This window comes from Mus caroli, chromosome 6 (assembly GCF_900094665.2).
Source record: "Mus caroli chromosome 6, CAROLI_EIJ_v1.1, whole genome shotgun sequence".
NCBI classification, from domain to species: domain Eukaryota; kingdom Metazoa; phylum Chordata; class Mammalia; order Rodentia; family Muridae; genus Mus; species Mus caroli.
The window spans coordinates 69,959,827-69,985,841 of record NC_034575.1 but is presented as its reverse complement, the minus strand read 5'-3'; the positions used below and the strand labels follow the sequence as shown (position 1 = coordinate 69,985,841).

The window sequence follows — 26,015 nt, the reverse complement described above, 5'->3', positions numbered from 1 at the left end:
CAAGGTCTCAGCCTCACACAGAAAGCAAAGGTACATAGCTGCCTGCCTACCAAAGCTAATGATCTGATAGTAAATTAACTGGTCCTTCTATAAGCTATATGCAGGGCCTCACTCCAAATGAGTATTACCACCTGACGTCGGGGGAAGGATAGTTTATTTGTGTGAAGTATACTTACTTAAAGTTATCATTTAAAATGAAGGCCCAGCAGTCATAGATGCCTATCCAAGTCCTGTACAAGGTTAAAGCTGTCAGTATTCCCCGACGGGTGGGATAGCTGCTCAGGAGCTCATACACCTCACTAAGGAGCTACTGGCAAGTGGTGGCTGATGGGGAAGGGAGAGACAATTTTACTCAAGGATGTGGCCCTGAAGGTTGGTTGCCTATGAATGCTCCAGTGGGCAGGCCTATACTCATGGACATACAGGCAGTACTGATTGGACTTTATGGTTTTAAATTTTAATCAACTAATTCTTTAAAAATCAGTCAACATGAATTAGGAGGGAGGATAGAGGGATGTCTTAGAGGAGTTAAGGAGAAGATGAATATAATCTAAATATATTATATGCATGTTTGAAATTACCAACAAATTTTAAAAGGAAAGAAAGACTAGGTCAAACACAACAAAGTAAGTAAAAATAAATAAACTATGAGGGTTTGTTCTCACAATTTACATTTGTTATGTGGTTTTAGTGATAGTATTATCAAATAAAAGAATAAAGAAAGACCTGGAGAGATGGCTTAGTCAGTAAAGGGCTTGCCCAACAAGCATGAAGACATAGTTCTTAATTAGGATTATACTTCTGTGAACCATGACCAAGGCAACTCTTATTAGGACAACATTTAATTGGGGCTGGCTTACAGGTTCACAGGTTCAGTCCATTATCATCAAAGCAAGAGCATGGCAGCATCCAGGCAGGCATGACACAGGCAGAGCTGAGAGTTCTACATCTTCATCTGAAGGCCACTATGAGTTGACTGACTTCCTCAGTGACATCCTCCAACAAGACCTCACCTCCAAATAGTGCCACTCCCTAGGCTAAGCTACCACAACATAAGTTCGAATCCCCAGAACTCCATGTAAAAACCAGATGCAGTAGTGTACACATAGCAAGCACATTTATAGCAATTAGCAATATGAGAGACAGAGATTGGGGAATCCCTCAAAACTATGCTGGCCTAATTTGCAAAGTTCCGGGCCAATAAGACAGAAATTGGAAAGCTTCCGAGGACAAACAATCCAAAGTTGTCCTCTGACTTCCACATTAGAATACCCACAACTTCACACACACACACACACACACACACACACACACACACACCAAGGGGGGAGAAAGAAAGGGAGTGCAAAGTTAAACAGATAAAACAGACCTGGGGGATGGCCAGGTGGTAGAGCATTTGCCTAGGATATGTGAGCCCTGCGTACAAGAACTCTCTTTGCTTTTTCCAGGTTTATTTTAGCAGAAGTGCCTCCCAGCCATTGCTACAGCAAAGAAAAGGCATCCTCAATCGGGCCAACTAAGGCGCTCAGTTCCTTTTGTTTTACACCTGATTTTTATTCTCAACAGTATGTTTAACTCTAGGCTGGCCGCTGTTGTCAAAACAGAACAAAACCTACATGTAGTCCCAAAAACGATCATTCATGGTGCTCACAATTGGCCCTGTGGATTTTCAGTTAGCTTTTTGAATGGCAACAGCCTAAGAGTATGAAACCAGAACACACACACACACACAAATTAAATAATTTCAAACTCCTTTCTGCGTGAGGTTTATTGCAAAAATCATTGTCATTACAACCTAGCACTGGAAAAGGTGAAGTGAAATAATTTTCCAGATTGTCTGTGTGTGTCATATGTCTATATAAGGCAATTGACCCAACTTGGTGTGTTCCCACAAATCGCCTTACAGTTTGGAGCAGAGAAGTCTGACCGCATCTATGATGATTTACCCGACATGGAGAAAATCGAGAATGTTCTGCAGGACTATCTCGATGACTATAACCTCACAAACCCTAAGGAAGTGAAGCTGGTGTTCTTCCAGGATGCCATAGAGCACGTGTCCAGGTACAGTGCCACAGGCTCCCACACATACTTGATCTAATCTGTGTTTCAGTAAAGATAAAACTTTAGACGCATTAGGAGACTAGTTAAAGGCCCATAGAAATAAGCAATGTGAACTAAAAGATACTTTATAAGATTTTTTTAAAGATTTTGTTTATTTACTTTGTGTGTGTGTGTGTGTGTGTGGTACCTGAGGTAGCCAGAAAAGGATGTTAGATTCCCTGGAGCTGGAGATACAAGCAGTTTTGAACTGCCCAATGTGGGTGCTGGAACAAAACCCAGGTCCTCTGGGAGAGCATGCTCATAATTACTGAGCCATCTCTCTAGCCCCCAAATAAATATATTTCTATATGCCTAAAATAGATACAAAATGAATTTTCTATGGAATCCCATAGGTCATTATTGCAAAATATCAAAATATTAGACATACCTATGTGTATAGTGTGTTGTCTACATATATCTATGTGCACCATGTGCATATCTGATACCCTCGGTGGTGAAAAGAGGGGGTTGGAGCCCCCGGAATTGTTATAAACCACCATGAGGGTGCTAGGAACAAACCCTGAGTTCTCTGCAAGAGCAACAAGTGTCCTTAACCACTAAGCTATTTCTCTACATCCTGTGATTGCAAAGCATTAATCAATTTTATTTGTTTGTTTTTATTCTTGTTATAGATAGTATCTGAAGTGGTTTAATAGATATATTGGGCTAATTACAAGGTACACGTGTGCCTACAAAGAAAACTCAAGATTATAGTAAATATCGTTGAACCCTGATGATAGATCTATCTGCTTAAAAGTGTGACTCCTGCCCACTTAGGGCCCTCTTGGAGGGACATTCCTCACATGTGGGCACTGAGCCTGAATGTCTTCAGTACTTGAGACACACACCACTTTATAGAGTAGTTCATGTCCTTCTAGACCATTCTGAGTGTTTAAATAACCTTTCCAGGTGAGCCCCCATTTGTGACTTCTGGTGTCAGGTCCCTCCTAGGGAGCAGAAGCAATAATGGGACTCAGTGAGCATGGAAAGCCTTGATACATGGCATCATGTAATGGTCATGGTCCCCTCTTAGCTCTGTGCCCCAAGCTCTTTGTGAATTCGGCTCAGAGAATGTTCTTCCTGGCTGTTTAGACACACATTAACTGGCTTTATTTCACCATTGTCTTTCAGTGGTTATAGGCTGCTCTCTTGGGGTGCTTCTCATAGTTTCATCAGATAGTACCTGGAGTACCTGGCACATCTCTGTCCTCAGATACTCCCTCCACACGCCTCTCTGTGACCACAGTAGGGGTGTTTGGGCTTCACCAAATCACGGCCCTGGCACCAACAACAAGAAGAGAAGTCAAGTGGCCATATAACTTAGCTATTCCATCATATCTATTCTTTCTGTCAAAGCAGCCACACAGATACATCCAGACTCATACAAGGAGAACAGTGCTCTAGCCTTTGATGGGATCACAGAACAAACTGGACCAGAAACAATACTGCATCGACTTACAGACAATGCCATGGAAAAATCAGGCACACTCTCCCAATTCTTACTCATGAATGGCAGGCTTAGGAATCATATTCAGACCTTTGACTCTAATTCCACTGCCGGTCTCCCAAACCAGAACAGACCCAGTTTTTCATAAAAGCTCCATAAATTATTCTTTAAAATTATTCTCATGCTTCTCTTAGCTTTATCCTTACCAAGCATAGCTCTCCTGAATCGTGCCAGGAGTACAATGGTTGAAAGCCCAGCACTTGGGAGAGTGAGGCAGGATTGCTACAAGTTTGAGACTATCCTGGGCTATTATACCAAGACTTGTCTCAGATCCCTCTCCACTAAAAATGTATCCTGATGTTTCGTGTTAATTATTAAAAGAATTTCCAGCCTTCAATATGCTTAGCTTCATAAATTTCTAATACTGTACTTTAAAAATGATACCCACATATGGTGACATTTTTAAAAATCATTTTGAAATATCAGTGTGAGTGGGATGTCCCTTGATCTATAACTATAGCAAAAATTTAACAGCTTTGAGGGTCTATATTCATTTTGGCCAAATTTTAGTGCTGGTTCTTGTTCAGACTGACAACCCCAAGGATTTTTTTCACATAAATAAAGTCTCCCATGAGTCCTACAATTCTGCTCTTAACTCAAATTCAAGGAGTCATGTTTGCCACAGCTTGCATTATAAGATGACTGTTTATCTGTCACTGGGTTATCAAGATAGTGCTTGGTCCCTATCTGTTCTTTTACCGACATACCCACATGCTATATCTGAACAACTTTCATTCCCATAGAGAAACCTTATTTAAAACACTGATGATAATAATTTTTTAAAGAAATTATTTGTACCCTTTCTATTTTGTTTTTAAAAGTTTGTCAACACCATCACTCCCTGGGGAGGTCTTGTGAGCACCAATACTCAGATGTGTTAATCCCTATCATACATTCCTCCCGCCTTCTTGGACCTTTTTTTCTAATTTAATTTTTTTTTTAATTTCCTTCTTTCTTCTTCTGTATATCTTCATCCTCACTTAGGATAGTTTTACAGATTGTCACTGATCCACAATGATGTTTTTCTCTCCCTCAATCTCTCACCATTGTCTTGTGAAATGACACCTTGAGGCCTGTTGTGTGGCCAGCTCATGTTGATTCGTTTCCATGGAGGAAATCTCTTATTCCTGCTTTTGATACTCATGAAATTTTTAAGTTGTGCAAAAAATTTAGATCTCAGAAATAGAAGTAGATGTGATTCCAACCCTTTAACGCGCGTGTGTGTGTGTGTGTGTGTGTGTGTGGTGTAGGTCATAGGACAACTTACAAAAATCAATTATTTCCTGTAAAAGTAACTTTTATTTGTCAGATGTAATTGTCATCTTGGAGACTTATTGTTGAATAAGCTCATCCTTTCTAGCTCTCTCTGAACTCTGGCTGGCTGGTACAACTCAGTTGTTCTGGCTCAAACATCTCTCCAAGATGACTGATTCAATCTGGCTTCTCTGCTTCTCACTGAATTGCTCTGCTTGGCCTCAAACTAACTCTGGCAATTTGTTTTAATCTTATGGCTCCTTCTTACTCTCTGGCTTCAATGGCCTCTGCTGACCTACACTGCATGAACTACACTGACTGAACTGATTCAATTGAACTGACTTGAATCAACTGAACTCCACTCTGAACTCACCCAACTGGCTCAGTTCTGATGCACTGAACTCAACTGCCAAACTGATCTCTCTCCCTGTGCTGCTCTTGAGAGTGGGGCATATTCTATCTCTGACTCGTTCTGTCATATCTTTCTCTGACTCATCACTTTGTCTGCCCCTCAATTAGAAGTCATCATTTGGGATTAAAGGATTCCAGACAGAGGCATTAAAAGTGTATACTAAGGCCGTATCTGTATTCAAGCCAGATTACAAAGACCTAGAAAGTCTTTGATATTATCAGAGCAGCCATGTTGTTGGATTAAAATATTGCTACACTTTCCTTCTACAGTGTAGTTCCTGGGAATTGAACTCAGGTCTTCAGGCTTGGCAGCAAGTGCCCTTAAGCGATTGAGGCCAGCCTTTCTTGTTTCTCCCTCTGTAGTTGCTGTCATATGGCCTCTAAAATTGTATTTGCTCCCCATGGCTTATACTCCTTTGCTTCCGTGCTCTTTCTCTTCCTCATCCTTCCCCCCCACACACACACCCCACTTTCTGAGCATTCTTTGATCATGTCTTCTACCTCACCTGCTTCAATTCCCATAATACCCTATGTGAGACATTCAGCTTCAGCTGATCTTTGCAGGTTAGTGGTCACATTTATCCATATCTCTCTATTTTTTTTCCTGAACTCAAATTCTATGTTCTCCTTCTTGAGTGTCCAGTCTAATATTATGACCACTGCACTGTTTTAAGTTCTCACTAAAATGAATCAGCAAGTGTCTTACTTAATGTTGAATTGTTGTGAAGAGACATCATGACCAAGGCAACTTATAAAAGAAAGGGATTAGTGAGGGTTTACTGTTTTAGAGGGTTAGAGTCCATGACCCTCATGGCAGGGAGAATGGGAGCAGACAGGCATGGTGCTGGAGTGGTGACTGAGAAATTATAGATGACCCACAGACACAAGGGAGTGGAAGCTAACCGGAAATGGTGTAGATTTTGAAGCCTCAAATCCTGAGCCCAGTGACACACCTCTTCCAGCAAGGCCACACCTCCTAATTTTTTCCAAATAGTCCCACCAATTATTCAAATATATGAGCCCATGGAAGCTATTCATACTCAACTCACCACAAGTTTCTAAAATACTGTTGCTCTCATATAGTGACTGGCCCAACTGACCCCGAACCCCAAACCCCTTCAGAACCACTGTGCCTTTTTCTACATCTGGTGTTTTTTTGTGCACACTTGCCCTTCTAGGTGGAGATTTGAGCTATACCAGTATATAAATTTGTGTCTGAGATCAGTCAGGGTCCCTGTCAAAACCCTTCACACTTAAACAGAACAAAACAAAACAAGAAAAGAAAAGAAAAATCTTTTATTTTAAATTTGCACACCTAAGGCAGAAAGCTTCCAGCCCATGGTGAAGCAGGGTGGTGACGGAGAAAAGAGCCAACAATAACATTCACCCAGTCATGATTTGCCTGAGATAGACTGCTTCTCCCTTGCAGTATCCTGCTCTGCTGGCCACAGCCATCCCACTGAGAGCCATGAGGCCCTCTCAGCTACAGTGACACACCTGTGAACCTGAACTCAATCTTCCTCCCTTTGCTTCCTGCAGAATTGCACGGATGATCCGCCAGGAAAGGGGCAACGCGCTGCTGGTTGGTGTAGGAGGCACCGGAAAGCAGTCCCTCACGAGACTCGCAGCTCATATATGTGGTTACAAGTGTCTGCAGATCGAACTTAGCCGAGGGTATAATTATGACAGTTTCCACGAAGACCTGAGGAAGTTGTACAAGATGGCTGGTGTGGAAGACAAAGATATGGTTTTCCTTTTCACAGACACCCAGGTACATACTCAAACAGTGGGCACATGGGGCTGCAATCCACTGTGAGCACCGGGGTTAAAATCTACTACTGTGAGCACATAAAATGCACTGTGAACACATGGGGCTGCAATCCACTGTGAGCACCAGGGGTTAAAATCTACTGTGAGCACATAAAATGCACATGGGGCTGCGATCCACTGTGTTTTGAGGGTGGGTAAATTATAGAAGATCACTGTCTCCTCTAACATATTCCCTACACCTTATAAAATATCTTTATGGCCCAGTATTTTTTTTTTTTACCAAGTTTCTCCCTTTTAATTCAAAGTATTTGTGGTCAGAATTTAAAGAGAGCTATTCTTTGGGGAAAGGCATAGACAGTAGAAGGTTATTGTCCTGGTTCCATTTCTGTTGCTGTAATCAAGCAGCCTGAGAAAATGTAGCTTAGGGGAGAAGGCTTACTTTACCTTGCAGTTTCTGGTTACAGTCCATCATAGCGCAGAAGTCACAGTGGCAGGACCTTGGAAGAGCTGGGCACATCACACCCACAGTGAACAACAAAAGGAAGTGAATTCAAGATTGTTTGCTTTCTTGCTTGAACTCTGATCATTTCTCACTCTTACACTGTTCAGGACTCACTACTAGGGAATGGTGCTGCCTACAGTGGGCTGGGCCACCCACATCAATTAATTAACATGACAATTCCCAACATGCTCATAAGCCAAGCCACTGGAAGCAATCTCTCACCTGGGCTCTCTTCCTAGTTGATTCTAGGTTGTGTCAAATTAGCAGTCAAAGATGAGCACCACAGTAATAAACTCTATTTGGAAGTATAGATAGAAACTCTCTATGTAAAAATTACTGCACCCAAGACTAAGAGCTAAATTTCAGGTCAAATTAACTCTAGAACTCAGTAGTATTCAGTGGCCAATATGAGAGATTTTAAACTCTGTAGCAGGAGGCTTTCATACACACATACATTCACACATGCATGCACGCACACATACACCCATACACACACCATTAAAAAAAAACTTTACTTTTTAATTATGATATGGCATTGGCAGAGTGTGGGGAAAAGCCTGCTACTCAGCAGGTAAAAGGAACCCGGGATTGATCCCCAGGCCTCACATGGTAGGAGAGGTGGGCATCCTGGAAGTTATCCTCTGACCTCCACGTGCGCGCCTGCGCACACACGCACACACGCGCACACACACACACATGGATACATTAAAATTTAGTGAAAATGTTAAATCTCTATTTAGGAACAACAATCTGAATATAAATACATTTGTTCTGAGGGAAAATCTGCAGAGTGATGAATAGCAAAAAACTTAGCTATTAGACAATAAATACTTGTAATACTTTCACTAATTATGAGAGAAGAAGCCTATTTCATAATGTACAAATTACCTATTCAAATCTAAAAGAAAATCTCAAGAAAGTCTAAGAAAGTCTAAACAGACTCTTTTTTAACAGAAATTGTATATTTTTTGAGAATTGCATCTGCTTACACTGTCCTCCAACTCCCCCAGGACCTCTGTCACATGCTCCCCCCCTTCATGTCCTCCTCTTGTTGCTTATTATAACCCACTGAGTACGTTTAGTGTCTCCCAGGTGTGCACGATGTAGGGCCATTTACTGAATCATGTGCAACCTACTAGGGGCTATCCTCTTGGAAAAAGCTGACTCACCCAATCTCATGGGCCATCAAATATCAGTAGCTTCATAGCAAGGGTATGGCCTCATAAGCCCCCTCCCCATCCATGCTGGAACACTGGCTGGTGGGAGCACATGCAGGACTTGTGCAGATAGCCACAGCTTCTGTGTGAGTCATGAGTATAAAGCCACATCATGTCTGGAAGACAATGTTTTATAGTAGTCCCCCCAGACAGAAGTCAATGTGACTAAACTCACCCTTGCTTCAAAAAACCAAAGATAGGACAACTGAATTCTCCAAAAGGAAGCACTTATAAAACCCAAACTAACAAAAGGAAAGGTTAAACATGACTAAAGTCATACTTGACCTAAATGAGAAGTAGTTGACATTTACGCACTTTGTTAATCTCACTCCTGGGAATTTGGTCGGTGAAAATAATTTGCTCTCAGCTGAGAAGCAAAGCTTTAGACCTAAAGACAGATTGGTAGTAGAAACTAAATTGTCAACCATTTATGCTCATGGAAACGCAAGGCACTTTGTCTGCAAGGAATGTTGTTTTCCCACAAGATGAACACTCGAAGTGTGGCTTAATATTCATAGGAAAATCATCACTGAATGGAGCAGAATATAAGATCCTTGTACAAATGATTTTGATGGGTAAAATGGTGTGCTAGTAAGTTTTAACTGTTAAATTGACACACTCTAGTATCACCTGAAAAGGAGAGTTTCAATCAAGCAATTCTCTAGAATTGATTTTCCTGTGAGCACATCTGTTAGGAACTCTCTTGGTTGTTAATTGCTGTGAAAAGACCCAACCCGCTGTGAGCAGCACCATTCCCTAGGCAGAGGGTCTCAAACAGTAGGCAAGATTGAGGAAGCCATCTGAGCATGAGCAAACAAAAGGTTATTTCTCTCTGCTTTTGACTGCAGACATTATGTAACTAGCTGCTTTGAGTTCCTGCCTTGACTGCAACCTGGAATTGTACTTCAAATAAGCCCTTTTTTTCCCCAATGTCACTTTGGTCCAGGATGTTTTATCACAGCATGAGCAGTGAAGGGGAAGAACAGATGCAAATGCCCTTCAAGAGACAAAATAAGAGAAGAAGATGGAAACTCAATAAAGTCCCTGTGTTAGGACTTAAGATGCTGTTTACTATTTAAGTATCTTTTAAAGGTGGAATCGGTATCTGTAAGTTTTGGAATGAATACTCGATAACTTCATATAACGACTATAGCATGGTAGATTTATGATGGCCACTTTGCTTTTCCTATAGATCGTTGTCGAAGAGTTCCTTGAAGACATAAACAACATTCTGAATTCCGGTGAAGTGCCTAATTTATTTGAGAAGGACGAGTTGGAGCAGGTTTTAGCAGCCACCCGACCAAAAGCAAAGGAAGCTGGAATCTCTGAGGGGAACAGAGATGAGGTAGCACATCCCAGAATTATTATGCAACTTTCTAAGCAAAGATGGCCTTGGCCCTTTTGTTCAGTTAGGGTAGTTTTTTTTTAACATGATTTTTTTTTAGATTCTATTTATTTTATTTTCTGTGTTTAAAGTGTTTGTTCACTATACTTTCAGAAATACCCATGGATACAGAAATCAGAAATCCCATTGCCTACACAGAGATTACAGTCAGAGCCAGATCCCCTTCTTTGAGCCTGTACTTGTTAGATACATCTGCAATCTCTCACCTGAGAAAGGCTGCAGGTGCAAGCCCAATGCTTTTTATACTCTCGATTAGCAGCAAGGTCCTACACGATGAAAACAGAAATATGCGCTCTCTCTCTCTGTCTCTCACACACACACTATAGCTGATATCCGCCTCCATTTCTCCAGCTTTCCTTCCCTCTGCACCTCCTTCCACTTTCAAGGCTATTATTATGGGATAGTTAATGTGTCCCCTGTGAGAACTGTCCTGGGCCAGAGATGATAATGAGTACAGTCAGGAAGTCTACTGCAGCAGCTACCTTATGCCAGAGGGGCCCTTATTAGGGAGGTGCAGAACCTCAGGAGGCCAAAGAAAGAGAAGCAGCCCGACTCCTCGGAACGAATGTGCAATGCACACTGTTTCGTGCAAATAATCCATTCCATTCCTGTTCCGTGGAAATAATCTGACCAGAAGTAATTCTAGGAAGGAAAAAATTTATTTGGCTGGCAATTCCTGTTTACAGTCCCTGATAGCAGGGCAGTCAGGGCAGGAACTGACGCAGGCCATCTCACTTCACAGTCAAGAGCAGACAGAAAACAAAAACAACCTGGCTGCCTGCATACATCTGCTCTTCTCTCACATACAGTTTAGTATCCATTCCGTGGAATGGTGCCTCCCACCATGGGCTGGGTCTTCCTACATCAATGAACAATCGAGACAATCCCCCACAGCCACGCCCACAGACAGCCACGCCCACGGACAGCCACACCTGATGTGGATAATCCTTCGCTGAGGCTCTTTTCCAGGTTATTCCAGGTTATGTCAGGTTGATTACTAAAACCAACCATCACATACATTGTGGGAGCCCAAGCCTCTACTGTACCATTCCTGTTATACCAGTGAGCCAGCCGGTGGCCAATCACTGTGCCCCTGCTAACAACTGCCAGCCACAACACAATGTATCCTCCTCCTTGGCAGGAACAGCTGAAATAAGGTGTAATATCCAAAACTTAGCTCTCCAGAGCCACCATTCTTTCAGGCTTCCCAGCTACAAAGATAAATGCCAAGAGCCTGCCTGCTCTCTGTCCTAAAACAAAACCTATGAAGGTCTCTCTCTCTCTCCACTTAAGAGGTCTCCTCAAAGTCATATACAGTGCTCAGATTGCAGTGAAAACTGCAAATGTCTTTTCCTTTCTTCCGGATTGACTGCAGGGTCTCACACATGGTAGATAAGTCATTCATCACTGATCTCCAGTACTCCACTTTTATTGTTTGAGATAAGATTTCAGTAAATCTCCCAGTGTAACCTTGAACTTACTCTGTAGTTCAGGGTAGCCCTAAACCTTCATCCTCCTGCCTCCGCCTCCTAGGTAACTGGAATTACAGAACCATACCACCACCAGGTCTCCCTCTAGCTGTCCTTTATAGTACTTTCAGATTGCATGAGTGTCTTCATTACTTTCTTGTTGCTATAATAAAATTTACCTAACACAAGCAACTTGAAGATGAAAGAGTTTACTCCAGATCCTAGTTCGGGGTACTGTCCATGAAGGGTACAACCCATCATGGCGGGGTAGTCATAGTACCAAGAGCTTGAAGCAATTGCACACAATGCATCCACAGTTGGAAAACAGGGAAATGATTGTGTGCATGTCAATGCCCAGCTCCTCTCTCCACTTTCTAAAGTCCAGACTTCCCTGCCCAGGACACAGTGCCACCCAGAGTTAAAACAGGGCTTCCCACATCAAGTAATGTGACCAAGACCAATGTGAGTCTAGATTTTGTCAACTGTATTGACTGTAGGTGTTTGCAATTCATCTAGCTGTGCTCATTTTATTTCCTGGTTGCATCCTCACTGTGTTCCATGCACTCTCCCTCTCATTTTCAACTGAAAACTGATCTTTGTTGTCAGGTGTTTCAATATTTCATCAGCAGAGTACGACAGAAGCTGCACATAGTTCTCTGCATGAGCCCGGTTGGCGAGGCCTTCAGGTCCCGATGCCGGATGTTTCCCTCCCTGGTGAACTGCTGCACCATTGACTGGTTTGTCCAGGTCAGTGACGGCCCAGGATACCCTCTGGGAGAAGACAGATTTGCTTGTTTTGGGGGGGCTACCCCACGGAGCACAGCTCATGATCCTTATGTTAGTTGTAAAGACTTCTAGGGAATTACTCAGACACAGGATGATGTTGATGGTCACGGAACACAGAGAAAACATGATTTGTAAAGGGAGGGGAAGCCACTGACACTGAAGTCATTGTGATCCCGACAAGAGCTGTCACAGTGCATGGCCAGGGACAGAGCTGAAAAAAGAGGCAGAGCCAGAGATAGCCCAGCAGTTAAGAGCACCGACTGTTCTTCCAGATGACCCGGGTCTGATCCCCAGCACCCACATGGTTGCTACACGTTCGTTGTCAGTAATACCAGTTCCGGAAGCTCTAACTACCTCTTCTGGCCCCCAAGGGCATCGCACATGTGTGGTGCCCAGACAAATGTATATGCAAAATAGCAATACACGTAAAATAAAAATAAATAAATCCTACCAGAAGAGGGGATCAGAGCCAGTGAGTGTAAGCAACAATCTCAAAAAGTTTTCTCCAAGCAAACAGAAAGACAAGAGAAAGGACTGGGGAGGTACAGCGAAGCCAAGAAAGCCTGTCTTTAATCTTTCATGACATCATGTGTTAGGGGGAGGGGCCACGACACAACACTTACACGCAGGTCAGATGTCATCTTGTTGGAGTCAGTTCTCTCCTTCCACCATGTGAGTCTGGCTGCCAGTTGTCAAGCTTGGCAGCGCAGCCCTTACCTGCTGAACCATCTTGCTGGTCCAGAACTACTTTTGAACACTGATTTTAAACTCTGGGTGTGTTGATAAAAATGATCCAGGAAGAGATTCAACATAACATTAAGCCTCGTAGAACCAACGTCACCGAATAGCAGTGAAGCACAGGGTGTAATTGTCACTGAAGGAGCATTACTCTCGTGACAAGAGGGGAGTGCTGAGAGGAAAAGGTACAGATGGGAAGATACCGGGGTTGGGTGAAGAGCTCACTGAAGTCTCCTTTGCTTCTGATCTTTTCATTCATGTAGCAAGCAAAGGCATCCACTGAAAGTAACTGAATGGGTAAACAGAAGTCTAAGGAATAGCATACAAAGCACGAAACTGATGTGTTAGGAAAGGAGCTTGTCAGAGATGTTCTCACTGAAGGTGGAGCGAGCCAAGCATGGTGCTTGTAATCTCAGCACCCAGGAGGCTAAAAACAGGAGGATTGTTCCTCATTCAAAACCAACCTGGGCCCCAGTGTGAAAGACACAGGCTCAAAAACCAAGAAACCCTCAGGATGATAAGAGAGAGGACTGCGAGTTTCTGCCCAGCAGCAGCACAGAGTAACTAAGGGTCACATTTGACCAAGGGTCAGGGGAGCTTCAAACGAGAAGTCGGAAGGTCAAGGTCTAGACCCGACCTCAACCTCGCTGCCGCATCACAGGGAAGTTTAGAGGTTCTTGTGACTTGTATCATTCTATGCATAGAATTCCAAAGATAGCCTCCCATTGCTTCTAATCAGCCTGTGTTTATCAGCAACTTCTCTGTGCTTGACACTGCTGGGGGGGAATGGGTAGGGGGCAAAATGGTCAGCAAATGCAGACCTGGGTCCCCTGGAATAAGGTTTGGTTCATGAGACTCCCAAAGCAGGAGGAGGAGTTAACCGGATGAAAGGAAGAGACAGCCGAAGAAGTCCTAGACAAACACTGTTTCTCAATTGTTGAACGATGTGTTGTAAAAAGTGACCGGCAGAATGGTTTTTTTCAGATTGCCTTTTTATTTACAGTGGCCCAGGGAAGCGCTTCTGTCCGTATCAAAGTCCTTCTTCTCATCTGTCGACACTGGAAACGATGAACTAAGAGAAAAGCTTTCCCTCATGTGTGTGAACGTGCACCTGAGCGTCTCCCACATGGCGGAGCGTTACTACAACGAACTGCGCAGGCGCTACTACACCACGCCCACCTCCTACCTGGAGCTCATCAATCTCTACCTGACCATGCTCACTGAGAAAAGGAAGCAGTTAGTCTCAGTACGTTCATCTATACACCCGTCTTACCCGAAATGCTAAGCATTCGCTCTACCACTGCGCTACCTCTCCGTCTATCTAAAGAGCCATCTTCAAACCAAAATCACAACCTGTCATGGCACCCAAAACAGGGTTTTGTGTTGCTGCTAGGGTCTCTCCATTCCTGAATATTTATATTTTCCTTCTTTCATTTATGTGTTGTTGGTCCAACAGAATGAGAACAGCGAACAGCACAATAGCATAGGAGTTGAGCAGAGACCTCCCCATCTCTGTAGGGTTTAACACAGACGGAAGTTATCTGATGAGCCACAGAGCTGGGTTCTGAATGCTCTAACATGTGCTCTAGTATGTGACGGTCAGCACCAAGACCAAGTGCTTCACTGTCACATACTCTTCATGCCACCCGAGCTCTGCCACTTACATCACACACAATCTTGAGCCTGTTATGAAAGGTCTGTAAGCTTAAATAGAAGGTAACCCTAAACTGGTAAAGATACACGTCTTCAGCTCCAGCACTTGAACTATGAACCACGCAGATCAGAAGTTCAAGGCCATCCTCAGCTACATAGTGCCCTTGAAGGCAAACCTGTACTAGATGAGATCTCATACGAACAAAAATTAAATAAGATTTTTTTTTAATTAGAAAATAAACTTTAGAAATACTTATAATTCCTCCTTGGATTGTCGTAAAACGTAAATAGGGTTCTGTGACAGTTAAAATGAAACAAATACATAATGCACAGTGTTCGTGAAGTAATTAAACTTTGGCCTGACATGTGAGCTGCCCAGAAATAGTGCCAATTAACAGGATCCAAAATTGCAACATTTTAGACAGAGTGCAAGTGGAAGCCTTTGCTACTCAGATATTTAAAACATCTTTCCCAGGTCCTAGTTTTGTAAAGGGGTGACTTGTAAGGAGTCCAACACTCACCTTTGACTTCTGCCTATTTGAAAAGATCTTTTTTACACATCTTCAAAATAGTGTCTCCTCTTCTTTCAAGAGGAATCCCTGTACTGTGTACCACCTCTGCGGTCCTAGATGAGGGTTTTCACCCCTGGGAAATGTTCAATCCCCTTCCCTCAGTGAGCCAAATGGTTCAGGGACACCCCACAGTTATAGCCGGAGGGATCAGATCCTAACACATGGTAAATAAGGAGTCCAGTTCCTAGCTTTGTGCTACCTACAAAGGTTTCCCTACTTGTAGTAGTTCACAACTTGAAGTGTTACAGATTGGCATGATGATGCTGTAGGAATAAAATTTAATGTATAAATAATGAATAATGGCAATCCTCAGTTCATAACACTGTTGTGATTTTTGTTGTTGTTGTTGTTGCTGTTGTCATTTAGGCACGAGATCGTGTAAAGAATGGTCTCACCAAGCTACTAGAAACAAATGTACTAGTAGATAAAATGAAATTAGACCTTTCGGCTTTAGAACCTGTGCTACTACAGAAATCACAAGATGTTGAAGCCCTGATGGAAAAACTAGTGGTGGACCAAGAAAGTGCTGATCAGGTATGCAGTGGTATGGGAATAGTCATATGGGCCAGAAGGCTTTAGCTGGAACCTCATGGATTGCACAGAAAAAGTGGATGACCAAATATCTGTCAGGAAGCGACTTAAGGGAGGAAGGGTTTGTTTGCACAAACAGGTGGAGGGGGTATAGTCCATCCTGGCTTCAGTAATGTGAGGCAGCTGATCACAGTGTATTTACAATCAAGAAGCAGAGATCCATGAATACCGGTGTTCTGTGGGCTTTCTCCATTTTATTCAGTCTTAAGACCCCACAGCCCATAGGCTGGTGCAACCCATATTCAGGGTGGGTCTTATCTGCTCAGTTAAATCTTTTTGGAAACAACTTTATAGACACACTCAGAGTTGTGAGTGTGTCAAGTTGACAATCAAAATTAATCCACAGCAAGTGATCATTTTGTTATGTGTGTCATTAAAATAGATACCAGAATCAGTAATGCTATTTTTCTAGAAATTCAGTAATGTTTGAAGTTGTAAACAATATCACTTGATCAAATCCGGATGGTTCTCCACCACCGAGTTGATACCACTCAGTAACCAGAACTGAGAGTCACGAAGAAAGCAATGTCTGAAATTATAAAATTGTTCCTCCTCCTCCTAAGAAGAAACGATTGAGTTTATCACAGACATGAGATAGACAAACAGCAAAGGGGATGCAACTCCTGCACACCATGGATCTGACCCAAAGGGAAAATGCACTTCATTATCCTGGCTCTTCAAATGCAAGTCAGATATCTTGTATGTTTGGATTTTTGGATTTTTGTAGATTTTGGAATATCTGCACACATAGGAGATATACAACACCAGACTCAAGTCTAAGCACAAGTTCATTTATATACGCTATATAAACATCTGATAGTAACTTGGTACAATCGTTTTTTTAGCTGCCCGCACTTGACTGTGGTTGTCACATAAGATCACATGTGAAATTATCTGCTTGTGGCAGTGTTTGGTGAAACATTTAGTTTCAGATTCAGATTTTTCCATACTAAGGATGCTCAGGTCTATAGCTGCACCACCCTGAATGTGCCCAGTCTTGTCTGATCTCAGAAGCTAAGCAGGGTTGGGCCTGGTTAGTACTTTGATGGGAGACAAGGATGCTCAGCCTTAATGAGACCTCTTAAGCAACTTTGATTCTGTGGCTAGGTCCGTAATGTTGTGCAAGAAGATGAAGCAATAGCAAAGGTGAAAGCTGAAGAGACTCAAGCGATCGCTGATGATGCCCAGAGAGACCTGGAGGAGGCACTCCCTGCCCTCGAAGCTGCCAATAAAGCACTGGATTCCTTAGATAAAGCAGATATCTCTGAAATCAGAGTCTTCACAAAGCCCCCCGACTTGGTCATGACTGTGATGGAAGCCATCTCCATCCTCTTAAATGCCAAGTGAGTCACTGGCTGCCTGGTGAGATTTCCCTTTCACCAGTTTTCTCCTTTCTCATATTTTCCTATATGTATATTCATTCTGTTCTCCGACCACCTCTCTTTGGTTTGATTGGTCCATTCAACAAACGTATCCAACAAGTGTTTTATTCAGTGAATATTTTATGACAGATAGTGGAAGATATAAAACTATTGGCTATAGAATACAGGCAATTTGGGGGACAAAGGAATGTGAACCTTGGAAAAGCTTGGAGAACTACTATTTTCATGGAGAGGGAACTGGGCAGACAGGCAGTAATTTCATCATGAAGGATCATTGTGTGTATGCCAAGCACATTTCTTCTGAAATCTAGTTTTCAGATTTTCAACAATACAATCTTTTTTTAATTTTTCATGTACATCTATATTTCATATAGATATATATTCATGTGTCTAATATATAATTATACATAATATATAATTAAATAGCATATATGTGTCATATTATTTGATCTACAGTTCCCTCTCCCTCTTTTCCTCCAAGTCCTTCCTCCCTCATCCACATTTCCTCCCAGCCTTGGCATGTCAAGTTGCAGAGAGACTAGGCACATCTAGAAGGCATTTTTTAAGACATCCTAGCAAGAGAATTAAAAGGTCAAAGTTAAGGCAAAGGATAAAATACAAGAATTAACAGTGTTTTTTAAATAAAAACTCTAGTTTTCATGCTGAAGAGATGACTCAAAAGTTAAGAGCACCTGCTGCTCTTCCAGGGGACTCCAGATCAGTTCCCAGCACACACACCAGCTGGCTCACACACTTCTGTAATCCGGGTTCCAGGAGATCCCGTATCTCTTTTGGCCTTCACAGCTACTTTACTCTCTCTCTCTCTCTCTCTCTCACACACACACACACACACACACACACACACACACTATCCCACAAACACATCATTAAAAATAAAAATAAAATAACTCTTCTTAGAAACTACTTTCCTAGCCAGGCAGTTGTAGTGCTTGACTTCAATCCAGCACTTGGGAGGCAGAGGCAGGTGGGTCTCTGTGAGTATGAGGCCAGCCTGGTCTACAGAGTGAATTCCAGGACAGTCAGTCCTACACAGAGAAACCCTATCTTGGAAAGAGATAGATAGATAGATAGATAGATAGATAGATAGATAGATAGATAGAAATAGAGAGAGAGATAGATGCATAGATAGATAGACAGACACATATATACATAGACACATACATACATACATACATACATAATAAAATTAAAACTACTGTTTCAATAACATCTTACATTTCTAAAACTCTCATATTTTATTCTCTAGCAAATCTAGGTTGTAGATAATAATCATCCACTTTCCTCTCTCCTCATGAATTAGTTGGGTCATTACCAGAATTACAGTGCCAAGGTTAAAATTCCCCAACTACTGGGTAATACTATAAGGTTCTCACAGCCACTTACCTTGGTGTCATCCTGCTCTGGATGGCAGCGCTGTTAGCTCACCATGGTCTGTCTTGCAGGCCCGACTGGCCAACAGCAAAGCAACTTCTTGGTGACTCTAACTTCCTAAGAAGGCTTTTAGAATACGATAAGGAGAACATAAAGCCTCAGATCCTGTTGAAGCTTCAGAAGTACATCAACAATCCTGACTTCGTGCCTGAGAAGGTGGAGAAGGTGTCCAAGGCCTGCAAATCCATGTGCATGTGGGTGAGAGCCATGGATCTGTACTCTCGGGTGGTCAAGGAAGTCGAACCAAAGAGACAGAAGCTCCGTGCTGCCCAGGTACCTCATCCAGGGCAGGACTTAGAGACTGGAAGGTCATGAGCAATGGTCACTCATACTCTCTATGGGAGGCCACTGTGACTCTCTCATGTGCAGTGTGAGAGTGACTGCAGTCCTGAAAAGTGGCTCATTTCTAGAAATGGCAAGCAGAGATAATTTCCCCGCAGAAATTTTCTCTCAAGTCAGCCTTTGGTAGCATAAAAAGAAGTGAATCTTGAGTAGATGCATGTCCTTAGCGTCAGGGTATAAAGGGACATGTGTCATATGTCTGCGATGCTTGTAAAGTTTCTCATAGTCTCTTACGGATCTGTGTTCCCACACTTAGTGGTGTCATCTTGGGTGTCAGAACCAATGAACGCAGGATCAGACAGGAGATCCTCAGAGTTCTTGAGAAGAGCAAAGAGTGAACTGTAAGTGGAGCAGGTTACCAAAGCTATAGGTAGCAAGCAGGGATGCGTAAAACTTTTCTAGACACCCAGAGAATAAATACTGCTCTAGCTCTGTGGATACCCTACAGAGCCAGTCAAGGCTCTGAGTTAAGTCCTCAGCATAGTGAAGAAAGAGAACCAAGAAGAAGTGGCGGGTGGAGGGAGGGAAGAAAGAAGTCCTAGTCTAGTTCACAGCCTGACAGGAGCTAGCAGTAGTTTACCATCACTGGGGGAGGGAGAGGCACTTTCCCATGGGCATGGTGCCCATGTTCTTGTAAGCAACCCTAATGAAACTCATTAGGTTATTAAAAACAAAAGGCATAAAAGTGGAAGGGAGAGTAGCTAGAAATGGAGGGGAATTGGAGAGAATAGGAGGGGCACAAGTGAGAGTAATAAGACGTGAATGTGATAAATATAGAGTATATACATGTGTGGAAATATTATAATGAAACCCATTATGTATAACTCATATATGCTAATAAAATTTCTTATTATTAACCTAGTTGTGGCCTGTAGGCCTTAGTTGGTAGACTTCTAATACAGAGAACTAGTTAAGAAATATTAGTTTTTGTCATACATGAATATTGAATTTGTTTTATAATTTAAAATCATAATCCACTGTGGTAACTACTACATCTGTTTCTCTATTCATTTGATAATTTATTTTGTTGGCCATTGTCTTAGTCGGGGTTTCTATTTCTCTGAAAAGATACCATGGCCAAGGCAACTCTTATAAAGGACAACATTTAATTGGGGCTGGCTTACAGGGTCAGAGGTTCAGTCCATTATCATCATGGCTGGAAGTGTGGCAGTGTCCACATAGGCATGGTGCAGGAGGAGCCAAGAGTTCTATATCTTGCTCTGAAGACAAACAGGAGAGACTTTCAGGCATCTAGGAGGAAGGTTTCAAAGACAACCCCTACAGTGACACACTTCCTCTAACAAGGCTACAAATCCTAAATGTGCCCTTCCCTGGGCCAAGCATATTCAAACCACAACATTCCACTCCCTGACTCCCACAGGCTTGTTCAAACACACAAAAATTATGGGGACCAGACCTAGACATAGCATAATGCAAAATATATTTAATCTAACTTTTAAAGTCCCATAGTCTATAACAGTCTCACCAATGTTAAAAGTCCAAAGTTCAAAGTCTCTTCTGAGATTCATCAACCCCTTAACTGTAATCCCTTAAGAAATCAGAATAAGAAATCAGATTGCATACCTCCATCAACATGCAGGATATACATTACCATCCAAAATGTCACAGTGAGAAAATGCTGGACCAAAACAAGACAGAAAACCACCTAGGTAAACGCTAAACTCTAAGTCTCCATGTCTGATGTCAAAGCACTCTTCAGATCTCCAACTCCTTTCACTCTTGTTGACTGCTGTTGGCAGATCTGACATTCTCTTGGGCCGATTCCACTCCCTGTTAGCAGCTTTCCTTGGCAGATATCCCATGGCTCTGACATCTCTAATGTCTTGGGGTATCCAAGGCAACTTCACCTTTACAGCTTCTTGTTCCAGTGTCTGGAATCCACACATGATCTTCTGAGCTCTCCAAAGGGCTTGGGTCACTTCTCCAGCTTTGCCCTCTGAAGCAGTCTGGTTGACTCTACTCCACTGCTGCTGCTGTTCTCAGTGGTCATACCATGGTACTGGTATCTCCAATATGCTGGGGTCTTCCACTCCAATGGGGCTTCACCAAAAGCCTGTCATAGGCTCCCTATGTGTTGCCAAGCTTCATCATCTTTGCTTGACCCCTTCAGTCCTGGGCCATCAACTGGAACTGAGGCTGCACCCTCACCAGTGGCCTTTCCTGGCCTCACACAGTGCCAAGCCTCACAGCTGCTCTCCATGACCCCTTCATGCCTTCAAAAGTAACACTACCTAGGTGACTCTTACACATTACCAAGTCCAGCGGCAACACAAGGCACAACCTTGGTTATCTTTGGAACACAGCTTCCTTTGTGCTCTCAGAAAACATTTCCCAGAAGATGTCACCTCGGGGACACTGGTTCTTCTTGATCACTGCTAATTTTTAGCTCCAGCTAATGAGCATCAGTTGTCCCAGTATCGCCTCTCTTTCTTGCTCTAAAGCCAAAGCCACATGGTTGAAACCGCCAAGTTCTGCTACTTGCTAGGGCTGGAACATGGCACCCTTGTTCTATTACATTATCACCAGCTTTCTGTTTTCTAACTCTTTCACTAAGCTTTGCTGTCCTGGAACTTGCTATGTAGATTGACCTTGAACCCAGAGATCTGCATGGCTCTGTCTCCTCGATGCAGAGATTAAAGGCATGTATCATTGCGGCTGGACTTAAGCTTTTCTTCATCTAGTACTTGTTCTGTCCCAGGCTGGACTTGAACTCAGAGATCTGCTTGCCTTTGTCTCCTATGATTAAAGGTGTATACCAACATGCCTGAGCCAAAACTTTTCCATGGCCACTATTCCTGATCAAAAGCCTGTGCCTTCCAGCCTCAAGATCTGGATCACAAGTGTGCCCTCCATTTCTGGATTGTAGTTCATTTCAGATTAAAAGTCAAAATGAAAACAATAACCAGGCAATAACACCTAACATGGTATAACTATTCCTTGTTCAAAAGCAAATACAAACAATAAGCTTAGCTGGGTGGGATCTTGCCCTGATATCAGCACATCCTTGGTCTGTTTATCTCCTTGAACATGAGATTCAGCTCCATTTCACTTTCTACTGTCCTTTATTAACTGAACCATACATTTTATATTTTTTCTTTCTAAACTTCCTATCCTTGATCAAAATCCTCTTCATTAGATTAAACCAGAGAACGAAGTCTCTGCTGAACTATTTTTTGTCAAAAATGCAATTAATATAAATCTCTTTACCTTTATTTAGCCTCAGGTAGACTCTTCAGAAAATGGCAAAAAGTGGCCACATTCTTTACCAAAATATCACAATAGTCCCTAGGCTACATAATGAAATTCTTCTCCACTGAAACTTACTAGGCCAGGTCTACATAGTTCAAATCACCCTCAGCACCAGTGTCTTCCATTTTCCCACGAGGATGGCCCATTAAGCCCCACTTAAAGCATTCACTGCTTTTCAATGTCCCAAAATCCGCACTCCTCCAAACAAAAGAATGCTCAGGCCTATCACAGCAATACCTCAGTCCCTGGAACCAACTTCTGCCTTAATTAGGGTTCTAGTGCTGTGAAGAGGCACCATGACTTACCAAGAGACACCAAGGCTTACTCTTATAAAGGACAATATTTAATTGGGTATAGCTCACAGGTTCAGAGGTTCAGTCTGTTATAATCATGGTTGGAAGCATGGCAGTGTCCAGGTAGCCAGGGTGCTGGAGGAGCTGAGAGTTCTACATCTTGTTCTGAAGGCAAACAGGAGATTCTGCATTTCAGGAAGCTAGGAGAAGGATCTCAAAGCCCACCCCTACAATGACACACTTGCTCCCACAAGGCCACACCTACTCCAACAAGGCCACACCTCCTAATAGTACCACTCCCTGTGCCAAGCATATTCAAACCACCATAGAATTGTTCTTGTTGTTACTTTGGTTGCTTGTTTCTAATCTTATATTTTACTTTATGGAGAGGAGGGGAGTTCATGTATCCTAGGCTGACCTTAAACTTGCTGGGTAACCAATGATGGCTCTTGCTTCTAACTACAGTTGTTGGGATTACGGCTGTGGGTGCACACCACCATGCCTGGTTTTATGAAGCACTAGGGATCAAACCTAGGGTTTCATACATGCTACACAAGTATCCCACCAACCAAGCTACATCCTAGCTCAATCTGTGCAAGATGAAAGTCTTTGGGGACATGTTAAAATGAACATAAACCATACTTTTAATCAATTTTATACAGGGGCCAATCAAACTTTGTGCCACTCATTTAATCGCTTGCTTTTGTTAGGCTGAACTTGACGCTACAATGGCAACCCTGAAAGAAAAGCAAGCATTGCTGAAGCAAGTGGAAGATCAAATAAAGACTTTGCAAGATGAGTACGAGAAAGGCGTGAATGAGAAAGAAAGTCTGGGTAAGAGGCTTGTGACTCATTTTGGACAGGAAAGGCCTGATTTCCAAAAGGAAGAAGAGTTTTCGGAGTCAGATCACAGCCTTTTAAAAGACTTTATTTTATTTTTAATTATGTCTATACATGAATGGGGAAAGCATATGAGTGCAGATGCCCGAAAGACAGAGTTACAGGTCAGTTGTGAGCCATCTAACATGTGTGTTGGGAACCACACTCAAGTCCTTTACAGAAGCAGTAAACACTCGCATCTGCCAAGCCATCTCTCCAGCTCCCAGATCTCAGCTTTAATGTAACATGCTGGATGTACTTATATTACATTGTCCTGCTTTTGTGAGCTTTCTAGTACCAGATGAGAAGAAGGAAGATACTGTATAAATTCACCATCTTACATACAAAACGGCTCATTTGAACATTCACATTATAACTCAAAAGAACACATGACTTTGGTCTAGACAATAAATACAGCAGGCCTACAGAGAGCACTGTCTCCAGCAAGAACAAGGAGCACCTGGGAAGACCTTAGCATGGAAGAGGCTAGACTTGGCTCTGAAAAGTACACACATAGGGAACTAGTGTGAGCTTTTGTAGAGAAGAATTGACATCATTAGCTACATAACAATAGCTCCTTTGGAAACCAAAGCAAGCCAGTCAGCTCTTAGTAATTTGGGAAATATTGACTAACCTGACCAGATGTTCTCAAAATCATCCAGCAAAGAACATGGCCCTGACCAAAGCGCGCCTGATACGTGCTGGAAAGCTAACGGCTGCATTAGGAGACGAGCAGGTTCGGTGGGAAGAAAGCATTGAGAAATTCCAGGAGGAGCTAGCGAACATTGTTGGAAACGTGTTCATAGCAGCAGCTTGTGTGGCTTATTACGGGGCTTTCACAGCCCAGTACAGGCAGATGGTGAGTAAGATGCTATGTGTGGAGTGGTAAGATGCAAGAAGAACTGGGTGGGGTATGGGGGGGCTCCTTTTCCCAGGTTTCCCAGGCAATTCACCAGGGCAGAAGTAAATGTCATATTTATATACACACACGCACACAGAGACCTTCACCTCTCCCACTGGCTGGTGACTATCTGTACCTAAGCTTCCATTAACATATTTCTCCCTTTCCTCCTTCTACATTGTAAAGCTATTCATCACTCAACACAATAACCTTGGAGACAGGAGGGATACAGTGTGGTCCCTACCTTCATGTCGGAAATGGCATCTAAACTTAATGTGTGTGAAGAAGTAAGACAAGCACAGAGTACTTGAGGAAGGAGACAGGAAGAAGCAAAACACTGGATGAAAACACACATACATACACACACACATGTGCATATATATATATATATATATATATACAATATAATATATATATATATATTCTGTCTACATGCCCTTTCCAAAAATACCAAATTAACAGGAAAAACTGCATAGTCATTTTTTATTAAATAACTTCCTAAAAATGTTCACCTTCATGAGCAATGGAGCATAGTCTTGTAGTCACCCAGACATGGAAAGAGCTCAGAGATGCTCTGGTTCAATGTGATTGGTCCCTTGTTGGGAGGAGGGGAAAGACAGTTCTGTGTCATGCCTGAAGTTATAGTAATGGCATGGTCTAGCCATCTTCCTACTGCTCTTCATCACATATAAATGTTCCTCCTTACAGCTTATAGAGTGGTGGATTGAATCCTGCCTGGTCCTGGAGATCCCTATTGACCCCTCCTTCAGTCTCATTAACATTCTTGGTGACCCCTATGAAATCCGGCAGTGGAACACAGATGGACTGCCCAGAGACTTGATATCAACTGAGAATGGCATTTTGGTTACTCAGGGGAGAAGGTGGCCTTTGATGATTGATCCCCAAGATCAGGTATGTAACAAATGCTTATGATAGAGTGGCCCTCTGCTGAATATAACATGTAAGAAAGGATTTTTAACATGATTGAAAGACCACAGGAGACTTAGCTTGAAGGAGTTGAGAAGGCTTCTCCTCGGAGTCCCTCATCTTACAGAAGTATTCAGTTTTGAGAAAAATCAGAAGGGACCTACATGAGAGCCCTTTATTCTTCATTTTGACTGATTTTGATTAGAAGGTTGGCTACCAGCTTTCCATTTTCTACTTGGGAGCATATAAATTGTCAGAAATGCAAGATAACACATCCTTTTACCCTAAAAGTCTGAGGAATCAGGATGAAGTCAGAACAAGTCTGACTCCATTTACAGATGCCTGCTATCTGACTTCCTAAATGCAAAGTGAGCATTAGAACAGGAAGCCCCTGAGAAAGTGACAGAAAGGAAGCTGACTGCCTGTCTTAGTGAGGATTTCATTGCTGTGAAGAGACCATGACGAAGGCAACTCTTAAAAAGGACATTTAACTGGGGCTGCACGCCTTTAATCCCAGCACTCGGGAGGCAGAGGCAGGCGGATTTCTGAGTTCGAGGCCAGCCTGGTCTACAGAGTGAGTTCCAGGACAGCCAC

The 26,015-nt window shown here is 42.6% G+C and overlaps 1 protein-coding gene across 1 annotated transcript in view; it reads left to right on the top strand.

Annotated features, from left to right (window-relative positions):
- Positions 1–26,015, top strand: part of Dnah6 (dynein axonemal heavy chain 6) — a 195,330-nt gene that overhangs the window by 111,042 nt on the left and 58,273 nt on the right. Inside the window, exons 45-55 of the mRNA XM_021164519.1 lie at positions 1,907–2,061; positions 6,812–7,043; positions 9,954–10,106; positions 12,242–12,382; positions 14,163–14,405; positions 15,751–15,918; positions 17,083–17,318; positions 18,821–19,082; positions 23,425–23,548; positions 24,256–24,452; positions 25,203–25,406. Of these exons, the coding sequence (XP_021020178.1) occupies positions 1,907–2,061; positions 6,812–7,043; positions 9,954–10,106; positions 12,242–12,382; positions 14,163–14,405; positions 15,751–15,918; positions 17,083–17,318; positions 18,821–19,082; positions 23,425–23,548; positions 24,256–24,452; positions 25,203–25,406 (2,115 nt within the window). The remainder of the gene's footprint in view (positions 1–1,906; positions 2,062–6,811; positions 7,044–9,953; positions 10,107–12,241; positions 12,383–14,162; positions 14,406–15,750; positions 15,919–17,082; positions 17,319–18,820; positions 19,083–23,424; positions 23,549–24,255; positions 24,453–25,202; positions 25,407–26,015) is intronic.